Source organism: Salmo trutta, chromosome 34 (genome assembly GCF_901001165.1).
Source record: "Salmo trutta chromosome 34, fSalTru1.1, whole genome shotgun sequence".
In the NCBI taxonomy this organism is placed as follows: Eukaryota; Metazoa; Chordata; class Actinopteri; order Salmoniformes; family Salmonidae; genus Salmo; species Salmo trutta.
The window spans coordinates 6516229-6528850 of NC_042990.1; the positions used below are offsets into that span (position 1 = coordinate 6516229).

At 42.7% G+C, this 12622-nt stretch overlaps 1 protein-coding gene across 2 annotated transcripts in view; it reads left to right on the forward strand.

Moving 5' to 3' along the window:
- Positions 1-4275: 4275 nt before the first annotated feature.
- med30 (mediator complex subunit 30) overlaps positions 4276-12622 on the forward strand; it is a 33588-nt gene continuing 25241 nt past the window's right edge. For both annotated transcript variants that reach the window (XM_029731465.1, XM_029731464.1), the window contains exons 1-3: positions 4276-4373; positions 7126-7347; positions 8803-8961. In XM_029731465.1, coding sequence (XP_029587325.1) covers positions 7195-7347; positions 8803-8961 — 312 coding nt within the window. In that variant the 5' untranslated portion in view covers positions 4276-4373; positions 7126-7194. The remainder of the gene's footprint in view (positions 4374-7125; positions 7348-8802; positions 8962-12622) is intronic.

Sequence of the window (12622 nt, forward strand, 5' to 3'; positions counted from 1 at the left end):
TAGAATTCAAGGCCCACTTAACCAGCATGGCTACCACAGCATTCTGCAGCGATACGCCATCCCATCTGGTTTGGGCTTAGTGGGAATATCTTTTGTTTTTCAACAGGACAATGACCCGACACACCTCCAGGCTGTATAAGGGCTATTTTACCAAGAAGGAGAGTGATGGAGTGCTGCATCAGATGACCTGGCCTCCACAATCCCCCGACCTCAATCAAATTGAGATGGTTTGGGATGAGTTGGGCCGCAGAGTGATGGAAAAGCTGTTGGAAAAGCATTCCAGGTGAAGCTGGTTGAGAGAATGCCAAGAGTGTGCAAAGCTGTCATCGAGGCAAAGGGTTGCTATTTGAAGAATCTCAAATATAAAATATATTTTGATTTGTTCAGAAACTTTTGACCAGTAGTGTATATATTGTTCTCTTATTGTAAGTACACATTTTAAAATGTAATTTGATTGCTTAATGGTTTAGGTTTCTATATCATTGTATTTTAAAATACTGATGTGAATAAAATCACTTGTCAACAGTCATGTTTTCCTTTTTCTTTCTGCCATGGCTCCTCACAAGGATAAGGGTTGCTCGGCAACAGGCGCACAATGGATCCATTGTCTCTTTGCACACACTGATCTCGTTTAATAACAGTTTCCCTGTCCCCTCACTGACCTTCAGCCAGTCTGCTGCAGCTGTGGGCCGTCAATGCAATATATCTGCCATCTTGGGTCTCAAGGGTCCCTTAGTGTTACTGACCCAGTAGCATTTACACCTCTCTGGTTTGGCCTCATCCTTCCTTAAAGGACACTTCAATCAGACAACCTTGTGGCCCCATGGTCATGGACTGTCGAAAATTGGACCCTGACGTTAATTTGTCAAATGTAGCCAGAGGGAAGATTCAGTGTCAGTGTACTAACAGTTATAAGGGGGTATTTGAAACTTGTAAAGAAGTAAATTAAGGAAGGGAAAGTACTGAAATGTCCATTTTGTTTTGCTGTTCTTTGTTGTTGTTTTTTAAGGTTATTAGTTATTTTGTGAAATTATGATTTCACAGCTAACTTGTTTTGTTGTAGCATACCATTTCAGCCTGGCTATTACAAGCTCTCTAGAACCTGTGTGGATAAACATTTAACCTATGGCTTTGCACTCTGAGGGCTGTGTGAGCATGACTCTGCATATTAGTGAAGTGTGTGTGTGTGTGTGTGTGTGTGTGTGTGTGTGTGTGTGTGTGTGTGTGTGTGTGTGTGTGTGTGTGTGTGTGTGTGTGTGTGTGTGTCTGTGTGTGTGCGTGCGTGCGTTTAATATCTGATTGATGGATTGTGTTTCCCTGAATCCAGCTTATCCCAGGCAGCATCCCAGCTCCTGTGCACCCCGCCCTATTTGCACCCTGCTTTAGTCTGCTCTACATTACTCTCATAAACACACACACACACACACACGCACACACGCACGCACGCACGTACACACACGCACGCACACACACACACACACACACACACACACACACACACACACACACACACACACACACACACACACACACACACACACACACACACACACGCACAAACACATACACACAGAGAAAGCTAAGCCCTTTATCCCACGGCTGCTGCTCTGGCAGTCACTGTTTGGCTGTAATTTGCACAGGAATGCACACGAGGCAGAGGGGCACAGAACCATGCGGTTAGACGTCCTCCTGTGATAAAAAGACACACTCCGTTCGTATCTCCCTCTCTGTCTATACCTTGGTCCATTCTCTCCTTTAATCCTTTTCAACGTGAGACACTGTCCTGATTGAAGTGGGAGCTGTGAGATGAGGAATGGACTTTGTATGGTACTCTCGGAGCTGGCTCCTGAACCCAACCCTGGAGGAACAAGATCAGTGTTTTTAATTAAAACACGCAACGGCTGAGTATGGTAGATAATCCAACCTACCGTGATATCCCTCAGCAGTCATTATACGGTTTACGTTTCCTCTCCCCTCACTGGGAGTTTACCCTTCCAACACTCTGGGGCCTTCAATCAGTCCATTGTGGAGGCTCTCTGCTTGTTTGGTGAAGGTGATACTGCCCAATACTGTACTGTACACCCTGGCAGAACACCAAGGTCATCAATGTCAGCCATCTTAAATTTAAGAAGCTTCTAAGTGGTTAGAATATGTATTTCATCTTCAATACAGTAGCCTATTTATTCAATGCTTGTATAATTAATGGTAATTAAGACCGTATTTGAGAAGACATCTTTCAACTATGTTCTTGAGCTCTGTCTGTGCTTGAGGGTGTTAAGGTACGGTCATTGGACACATATCAATAATCTGATACAGTATCCTTACTTAATGAGTACTATAATTTGTCTTAATCTTTATGGACTTTGTGTAAGGAACGACACTGGTAGACGAGAACCAAGTACAGGGAGTGAACATTTAATTAGCAACAGACATGGAAGAGGACAGGACAGCGTCTGGACATGAACACATAACAACATTAATGCTGACACACGGAACAAAAGGTGGAGCAGACAGAAATAGGGAAGGCAAGGCGTCCAGGTGAGTCCAGTGAGCGCTAATGCGCGTAATGATGGTGACATGTGTGCGTAATGAAGGGCAGCCTGGCGCACTCGAGCTCCCGAGAGGGAGAGCATGAGCAGGCTTGACACTCTGGATATTCGTAATTATGATATAGAAGCCATAAACACTACAGACACAACAGAACCAGAATGATGTCTACATACCATGTGCAAATGCCTCAAATTAGAGCAGGCCTCAATTATTCGGTATTCATATGTGGGAAACAGATCCTGATGTCTTAGGTTATAATTTAACAAGCTGAGATGAGCCTGATGATCATTGAAACCCTAATTTCCAAATTGGAATGCCTCAATTGGTCTTGCATATGCATACTAGAAGAGCAGCATATGAACTCATTCATCGTGGTGAACTAAACAGCGCTCTTTTTTGCAATTAAGAAGTTGTGGGCAGTCAAGTGAACTGACATGGCGTTTCTGTGTCAGCAGCTTACACAGAGGGCTTTGGAGAGATGAAAAAAATACCTGTCACAAGGTTTACTATTACCCAACTCAGCCTCCCAGACTAGATAAATTGAAATTTAAATCCGTCCTGTAGCTGTATAACCCCAAATTTGAATGAATAATGGAAATAAAGTAATAGGCATTCTATTCTAGCTTCAGCTTCACTCAAGCCTGAAGGCAGAAGAAGCCTTTCATTTTTTCAATAAAACCATCTCTTATTCCCCTTGTCACTCAGAACAGCAATTTAGCACGGCAGGGCGCACAGGATGAGTAAGTATCTATTTCAGGCGCCTCTTCTATTTGATACTTTAATTTAAATTAAGATAGCTCACAAAGCAGCCTGTGCCGAGTAATGAATGTTAAAAGGATAGGAAACCTATCAAAAGGTGGTCCTCTCTTGCAGAGCATTATAGTTTTTGTCCAGTCTATCATTAATGTAGCCTTAGGGGCTCACACAAGTTTGAATGGTGTTTTTTTTATCCAAAGAGGGAGATTATGATGACACATGACACATTAGGGATGATCCAGCTAAATGTTATACAAATACAGTAAGCCACTGTACCAAAAAAGTATAAATAGACCAGAGAGCCAAAGATAAATATTTCTTGGTACTTTTGATCGCAGAATGTCCACCAGGTGTCGCTTTCACACAGGTGAACTTGCAGTGGAGCTCGGCTCTACCGTAACATCTTGAGTGGAGTATTATTCAGACGAATAACACCTATATTTGATGTACATATCTGCTGCTATAAGATAATGAGAAAGTATTTTGGTCTTAGAGTTGGTGTTGTATTCATAGTCATTAATATATTTCAGTACAACCAATGGTAGCAACAATAGTCCACATATTTAAAGCTGGAATCCTTAATTGAAACAATAACAAAGTGGTCACCCTGCCTGTGTTTTGATAGAAAGCTGAGGGATGTGTCTGGTTAAATGGAACCTCTCTCAAATTTAAAGCAAAAGGTATATATGCAAGGACTGACCATCCATGATATCAACATTTTAGTTTATGTCATGTTTTCAGGATATACAGTATTTGTTACATTTACTTTGGTTACAAACATTGGAGTAAAACAAGCTTATATTTTGGGTTCTGATGGGGTACGACAGTTAAACTAAGCCCATGAGGCATTTATAAGTTATATTCTTCAAGAATCAATGTTTAAGTCATGTAGCTAGCTAGCAACTAAGGAGTCGAGCTTTAATGAAACGCTCATACTTCATGCTTTACGGTTGAGATAATAATCGCCGTATGGTCTCGCGATGTTTGACGGTTAAGCGCTCCTGCAGAAAAAGGACTTGACACACATGTCAACAAATAAGATAAATTAATACTAGCTAGCAACACAGGTAAGTTTAGGTCTTGCGAATTAGTCATTTGGACGATATGAATAGCGCCAAGGTTAACTTTTTGTTTTGAATAGCAATAGGACAAATACATACTAAAACAGTTTGAAAGAAAACTATCGTCTCGTTTGCTAACACAGCTAGCTTGCTAATTTTTTAAATTAATTTATTTTTATTTAACCTTTATTTAACCAGGTAGGCCAGTTGAGAACCATTTCTCATTTACTTCTGCGACCTGGCCAAGATAAAGCAGTGCGACAAAATCAAACAACACAGAGAGAGTTACACATAAACACACGTACAGTCAATAACACAATAGAAACAAATCTATGTACAGTGTGTGCAAATGTAGAAGAGTAGGGAGGTAGGCAATAAATAGGCCATAGAGGCGAAATAATTACAATTTAGCATTAACAATGTTAGCTAGCTAACTTACTGTAGTAGCAAGCAACGTTAGCTAGCCATCTAGCTAAATAACCTGTTATTACGTTAAATGTGGCATAATCAGTTGGGGTGCAACGTTGCAGATATAATGCATAAAGCTCACACGTCGCTATTACTGTACTGGCAGGTTATACTGATGTTAAGTGTTCGTGCCTTCCAGTACTGTACAGTTCGTGTTACGCTGGTTTGTTACCCATGCATTATTGCGTAATTACATTTGACCTATGCCGCTTTGGTAATTCATTTTGGTTTATGATGAAAAAAAAATATGAAGTCACGCTAGTGACGGGGTATAATAAGGTCTGAAACAGGGTTTAAAAGTGACCTTTTATTTGTTTACAATCAATCTGTCTTTTTGATGTAAATGGCATGTTATAGAAGGGTCCAGACACCTTTTCTTGTGATTTCAGTTGTTTTCGCGAAACCTAGCCCCAAACAGCAAATCACTTCCTCATCTTCCTTGTGTAGTGTGCCCCCCACCCCCACAAAAAATATGTCCTTTTAGAATTGGCAAAGCTGTCAGTATAGTGCTAGGGGAAACATCTTGAGTCGCACAAAGGGAATATAACATTGGGGATAAAGTTTGGAATGACAACATTGCATGTGTACAACATCTAAAGACCTGCATCACTATACTGAGAGCCTTGCCTTTTTGGAGTCGCTGTGAATTTTTTTCAGGGCCCCCATAATACACAATGAGGATGAGGAAGTGATTTACTGTTTGGGGTAAGTCTCTCAAAAGCAAGTGAAATCACTAAAACGGTGTCGGGACCCTTCTATGACATGCCATTTACATCAAAAATAGAGATTTAAGTTCATTCAACTTCAGTTGCTCCTTGATAGTTATTATTAATCTAATACTCATGATTTACAGTTCACTAAAGCCTTAGCTTGTAGACTATTAGGCCATGGACTTATTGTCACTAGTAAAAAATTAGGAATGTGATGGGCCTCTTCCACCCCTAGCCAAGTCTGTAGGGTAAGGACGAGGTAGAGGAGGCTGATCCCAACTCTGGTAGTGGAAACTACTGGCCCTTTGCTATTTTCCACATGTGCGAAGAGGCGGTCGCCCTGCATGGAGTAGTTCCTGTATCGCAGACTACCTTCAGCACCATGGGGAGTAACAAAGACAAGGAGCAGACAGCAACTGTGGCCTCCCCCAGAGCGATGACCTTGTTAGCGTTGAAGAGACTGCCTCAAAGCCTGAAGGCTGCGAGGCTTTCGCTGACACAAAGCCAAAGGTCTCAGCCTGGAAGAGGTTTCGCAGCTATCTGAGAAAGAAGATGTCATCCTCCTCAGAGCCCATAATGTGTGTGTGTGAATACACACACAGGCTCCCGAGTGGCGCAGCAATCTAAGGCACTGCATCTCAGTGCTAGAGGTGTCACTACAGACCCTGATTCGATTCTGGGCTGTATCACAACCAGCCGTGATCGGGAGTCCCATAGTGCGGAGCACAATTGGCCCAGCGTCGTCCGGGTTAGGGGAGGGTTTGGCCGGGGTAGGTCGTCATTGTAAAATTAGAATTAGTTCTTAACTGACTTGCCGAGTTAAATAAAGGTTAAATAAAAATAAATATATATAGCCACTTTAATTTTGTAAAAATAAATGTATGTTCCATGAGGAAATTTGTCTGGAAACAATTGATTTAACCCTTATTTTACCAGGTAAGTTGACTAAGAACACATTTTCATTTACAGCAATGACCTAGGGAATAGTTACAGGGAGAGGAGGGGAAATGAATGACCCAATTGGAAGCTGGGGATGATTAGGTGGCCATGATGGCATGAGGACCAGATTGGGAATTTAGCCAGGACACCGGGCTTAACACCCCTACTCTTACGATAATTGCCATGGGCTCTTTAGTGACCACAGAGAGCCAGGACACCTGTTTAACTTCCCATTCGAAAGACAGCAGCACCCTACACATGGCAATGTCCCCAATCACTGCCCTGGGGCATTGGGATATTTTTTTAGACCAGAGGAAAGAGTGCCTCCCACTGATTTTCCAACACTTTCAGCAGCATCTGATCTCCCATCCAGGACCAAACCTACTTAGCCTCAGAGGAAAGCCAGCAGAGGGATGCAGAGTGTTATGCTGCTGGCCAATACAGGCATTCACATTTCCCTATGGGAAAATAAAGTATTAATTAATTAATTAAACCATCAACACATATTATTGTGAATGTAACATCAAGAAATTAACCAGTCTGTTTCTCTTTCCCTGTCCCCTGCTTTCTCTCCCTTTCTCTTCCATCTTCCTCTATCCCCAACCCTACCCTTTTCCATCCTTCCAATATCATACAACCAGGCATGCCAAGGTGTGCCAGTGTAGAATAGGCTGACCCCTCGCTGCACCTATAGGTCCTTTGCTGTCTCCATGACCACCCCTCCCATAGTGGCGTTCGCCGGGCAGCAGGCTCAGGCTGCCCGTGATGTCAACACAGCGTCGCTCTGTCGCATCGGCCAGGAGACGGTGCAGGATATCGTCTTACGCACCATGGAGATCTTCCAGCTGTTGAGGAACATGCAGGCAAGTGTTTCTTGTGACTTTTTTGTGTTGGGGCGGGTATGAAGGCTGAACAAAGTTCAAAGTCTTGCCTTTTATTATGGATGGTGCTCGTCTGTCAACCACCTTTAATACACGCAAAGCATTGTTTGCATGTGCTCCACTTCCCTTTTACGCACGCACGCACACACACACACACACACACACACACACACACACACACACACACACACACACACACACACACACACACACACACACACACACACACACACACGATTCAGCCTTATTTGACCCCAGACCGACAGCATTACATAAACTGACAGCACAACATTGATTGATTGTCATCCATTTCCTCACAGTTATATCTAATAACAGTAACACAATATGACATGCATTGTCCCTCTGTTTTCTGGTGAGAATGGATGGATATGGGCCTAGGAGCAGAAAGCTGGGCCAACTAAGACTGCTTTTATTCTTGCCCAAGGAAGGCATGTCCCATGGTGCAATCCTGTCTCACGCTTGTTTTTAAACATGGAGGATGATATAATTGGTTGTGAAAAGGCCTTTATTTGATCATTAGATAGTCACCATCTGTTTATACCTCTTCTGGACCTTCTGTTGACACGTTGGAAAGATCAGACTGTGCCCTTAAGATGGGTTCAGGAGAAGTTGTATGTGTGTCCCAAATGGCACCCTATTCCCTATGTAGTTCACTACTTTTAACCAGGACCCATACTAGGACTCTGGTCAAAAGTAGTGCACTATATAGGGAATAGGGTGCCACTTGGGATACAGTCAGACATTGTCTCTCTCGGTCTGTCTGTGTCTCAGAGAAGATCCTTCTGCAGCTCATTAAAACAACAACAGCGAAAGACAAAAGAAGAAGACCGCAAAGCAAGCCGTGCTGCCTCGCCGCAGAATGTACAAACAGCACTGTTGTGACTTGTTTCACAGATCACAGACTCTGTGTGGGGAAAGAAAGATCACTCTGTTTACAGAGTGGTAGGCATGTATACAGGTATACACCCTACCTACCCTCATTCAGGGAATAGTTTCAGGCTGTACAGGATGTTTACTATCAGTTAAAAGTGCCTAAAGCTAGTTATCGTAAAGCTCAGGTGAAACAGTCCGGAGCTGTTCTAAGTCATATACATATCATGTAGTTAGTTATATGTAAACTTCGCCCCTCAATGGAATGCCATGTAACAGCACATTTAAATAAATACATGTAAAACCATTTTTTTTGTCTACATTGCAATAATTCAGTTGTTATTTTATAAACCTTCTACACTTCAGTTACCACCATAAACATTTGAGAAATTACACGCTGGTTATTAGTAGTCAAGGAGTAACTGGTCAAGGAGGTACTAGTCGAGTAAACAGGAGGCCCTGAAATGACCCATAGCTATTAGTACAATGTTATTACATTACTAGGAAAGAAGTGTGTTACATACTTTTCTATGTCATCTCCCCCAGCTGCCAAATGGAGTGACGTACCACCCCAGCACCCACCAGGACAGGCTGGGCAAACTGCAGGAGCACCTGCGTATGCTCTCTGTACTCTTCCGCAAGCTGCGCCTCGTCTACGACAAATGCAACGAAAACTGCACCGGTCTGGACCCCGTACCCCCAGAGGTGAGTGGCAACTGTGCCAGGACCACTCTGTGTATCACAATCAATATATAACCAGTTTGAACCGGACATAGTGTACTTTACCACAGTTGACGCCATTTTGGCTCGGTATACAAACCTACACAAACCACTAATGCAGATTTATGGACATTTCGGTTCTTGCCAGAGAGATTGGATTACAGTTTCCTCATACAAAATGTCTGAATGTAGTGAAGGGATCCACCGTGGTGAAGAAAGTTCAGAGGAACCCCTGGTGCCTGGGGGATTTTTATGTCTCCCACTCTATCAGGTCTACCTCGGGACACCCTATTTCCTATATAGTGCACTACTTTTGTGCAGGAAAGTAGTGCACTCTACAGGGAATATGTTTCCATTTCGGACGCAACCCTCGGCTCAGCTCCACATTCAATTCAATGGCCGCTTTGTGTTTGTCCTGAGGGCCTCCTTAGTGGCTGTTATGGACACCCACCTCTAAATGCCCACCACTTTATTTTACTGAGCTACTGGGTTGGCTACTGTTTTAGACCTCATGCTGGGCGATTCCACTCTTTTATTGGTGGTTTCATTGTTGCAGTCTTTTCTCCTATTGATTTGGAGACAGTTGGTTGTAAACCAGTGTTTTAGAACTGACGTTGCATGCACACGTTTATTTAGGCTTTCAAACATACAGTACCAGTCAAAAGTTTGGACACACCTACTCAAGGTTTTTTTAAAATAATTTTCTACATTGTAGACTAATAGTGAAGACATCAAAACAATGAAATAACACATGGAATTGTGTAGTAACCAAAAAAGTCTTAAACAAGTCAACATTTATTTTAGGTTTAGATTCTTCAAAGTAGCCACCCTTTGGCATTCTCTCAATCAGCTTCATGAGGAATGCTTTTCCAACAGTCTTTAAGGAGTTCCCACATATGCTGAGCACTTGTTGGCTGCTTTTCGTTCACTCTGCAGTCCAACTCATCCCAAACCATCTCAATTGGGTTGAGGTCAGGTGATTGGGGAGGCCAGGTCATCTGATGCAGCACTCCATCACTCTCCTTCTTGGTCAAATAGCCCTTACACAGCCTGGAGGTGTGTTGGGTCATTGTGTTGTTGAAAAACAAATGATAGTCCCACTAAGCGCAAACCAGATGGGATGGCGTATCACTGCAGAATGCTGTGGTAGCCATGCTGGTTAAGTGTGCCTTGAATTCTAAATAAATCACTGACAGTGTAACCAGGCAATGCACCCCCACACCATCCCATCTCCTCTTCCATGCTTCACGGTGGGAACCAGACATGCGGAACAGTGGTAGGCCTGATCACCGACAATGATGCGACAGCCTATAGGGTGGAGGTCAGAGATAATAACCTCTCCCTCAATGTGATCAAGACAAAGGAGAGGATTGTGGACTACAGGAAAAGGAGGACCGAGCACGCCCCCATTCTCATCGACGGGGCTGTAGTGGAGCAGGTTGAGAGCTTAAAGTTCCATCACCAACAAACTATCATGGTCCAAGCACACCAAGATAGTCGTGAAGAGGGCACGACACAGCCTATTCCCCCTCAGGAGAAAGAAAAGATTTAGTATGGGTTCTCAGATCCTCAAAAAGTTCCACAGCTGCACCATCTAGAGCATCCTGACTGGTTGAAACACTGGCAACTGCTCGGCCTCCGACCGCAAGGCACTACCGAGTGTGTACGGCCCAGTGCATCACTGGGGCCAAGCTTTCTGCCATCCAGGACCTCTATACCAGGTGGTGTCAGAGGAAGCCCCCAAAATTGTCAAAGACTCCAGCCACCCTGGTCATATACTGTTCTCTCTGCTACAGCACGGTACCGGAGCGCCAAGTCTAGATCCAAAAGGCTTCTTAACAGCTTCTCCCCGAAGCCATAAGACTCCTGAACAGCTAATCAAATGGCTACCCAGACTATTTGCATTGTCCCCCCAACCTCTTTTACACTGCTGCTACTCTCTGTTTATTATCTATGCATAGTCACTTCACCCCTACCTAACTTGTGCCCCCGCACATTGACTCTGTACCGGTACCCCCTGTATATAGCCTCGCTACTATTATCTTACTGCTGCCCTCTAATTATTATAATATTTAAAAAAAAAAATTATTAACACTTACTTTTTTCTTAACTGCATTGTTGGTTAAGGGCTTGTAAGTAAGCATTCACTGTAATATCTACACCTGTTGTATTCGGCGCATGTGACAAATACAATTTCATTTGATTTGAAAAGGAAAGCAATTCCACAAATTAACTTTTAACAAGGCACCCTGTTAATCAAGCTGGTTGAGAGAATGCCAAGAGTGTGCAAAGCTGTCATCAAGGAAATTGGCTACTTTGAAGAATCTCAAATATAAAATATATTTTGATTTGTTTAACACTTTATTGGTTACTACATGATTCCATATGTGTTATTTCATAGTTTTGATGTCTTCACTATTATTCTACAATGTAGAAAATAGTAAAAATAGAGAAAAACCCTTGAATGAGTAGGTGTGTCCAAACTTTTGACTGGTACTGTATACAGTACATTACATTTGTTTTATGTATGGGCCATGGTGACGGAATTATGCTGAATGTATACCAAACAAAAACCATAGATTTCAAAGTTTAACAAACCGTGCAACTCTATGCACAATGACTATTTTTAACAATTCCTACTGAACATTTTACAAACACACATTTACAGGAAGAACTGTGCAGATACAAAGTTTGTGAACAGAATGAAACTGAGGGAGATTTTACTGTAATTCTGTTACCAAACTTTGCATCTTCATAGTTTTTTCAGTAAATGTAAATTTTTGATAATGTACTGTGTATTCATTGTGCATAGAGAGCTATAGTTTGTTAATCTTTGAAATTAATGGTTTTTGTTTGGCATACGTTTGTGTCACGTCCTGACCAGTAAAGGGGTCGTTTGTCATTGTAGTATGGTCAGGGCGTGGCAGAGGGTGTTTGTTTTGGGGTTTTGGGTCTAGGGGATTTTGGTTCTAGTTTTCATTTTCTATGTTTCGTTTTCCAGGTTTGGCCGAGTGTGGTTTCCAATCAGAGGCAGGTGTCTTTCGTTGTCTGATTGGAAGCCATACTTAGGCAGCCTGTTTTCCTTTGGGTTTTGTGGGTGGTTGTTTTCCGTTTTGTGTAAGTACCTGTCGGTTGTCGGTTCTGTTATTTTTTGTAAAAGTGTTATCTCATTAAAATTAAAGAAGATGAGCACTATACCCGCTGCGCCTTCGTCTGTCCTTGACGACGCCTCTGACAGTTTGAAAGTCTCAGTATAATTCAGTTACTGTAGAATTGCCGTATGGCATACTGGCTTGCTGTATTTCTCTCTCAGGGAGGAAAAGTTACACTTTTACTTGTAATTCTGGTCATATGTAAACCTCACTCTCCATTACACTCCACAGTTGTACCACTTCATTTAAAATGTTTACCTATCCCCCCAGAGGTTGTGCAAACTACTTACTGTGCTGATCAAGCAATACTTTAAGCAATAGCACTGCAACATGTTGTCTGGATGGAGTTGATTTTGGCCCGCCGAACGCCGCCATTTATCATCCCCTGAAACTCAAGTGGCTGACAAGCCTGCCGGCCGCAGTCCTGACAATCATGCAATTGGCTGGCCGCTGACCGGGATTTCCCCAAACAGGAAGTGGAATCAATGACTAAG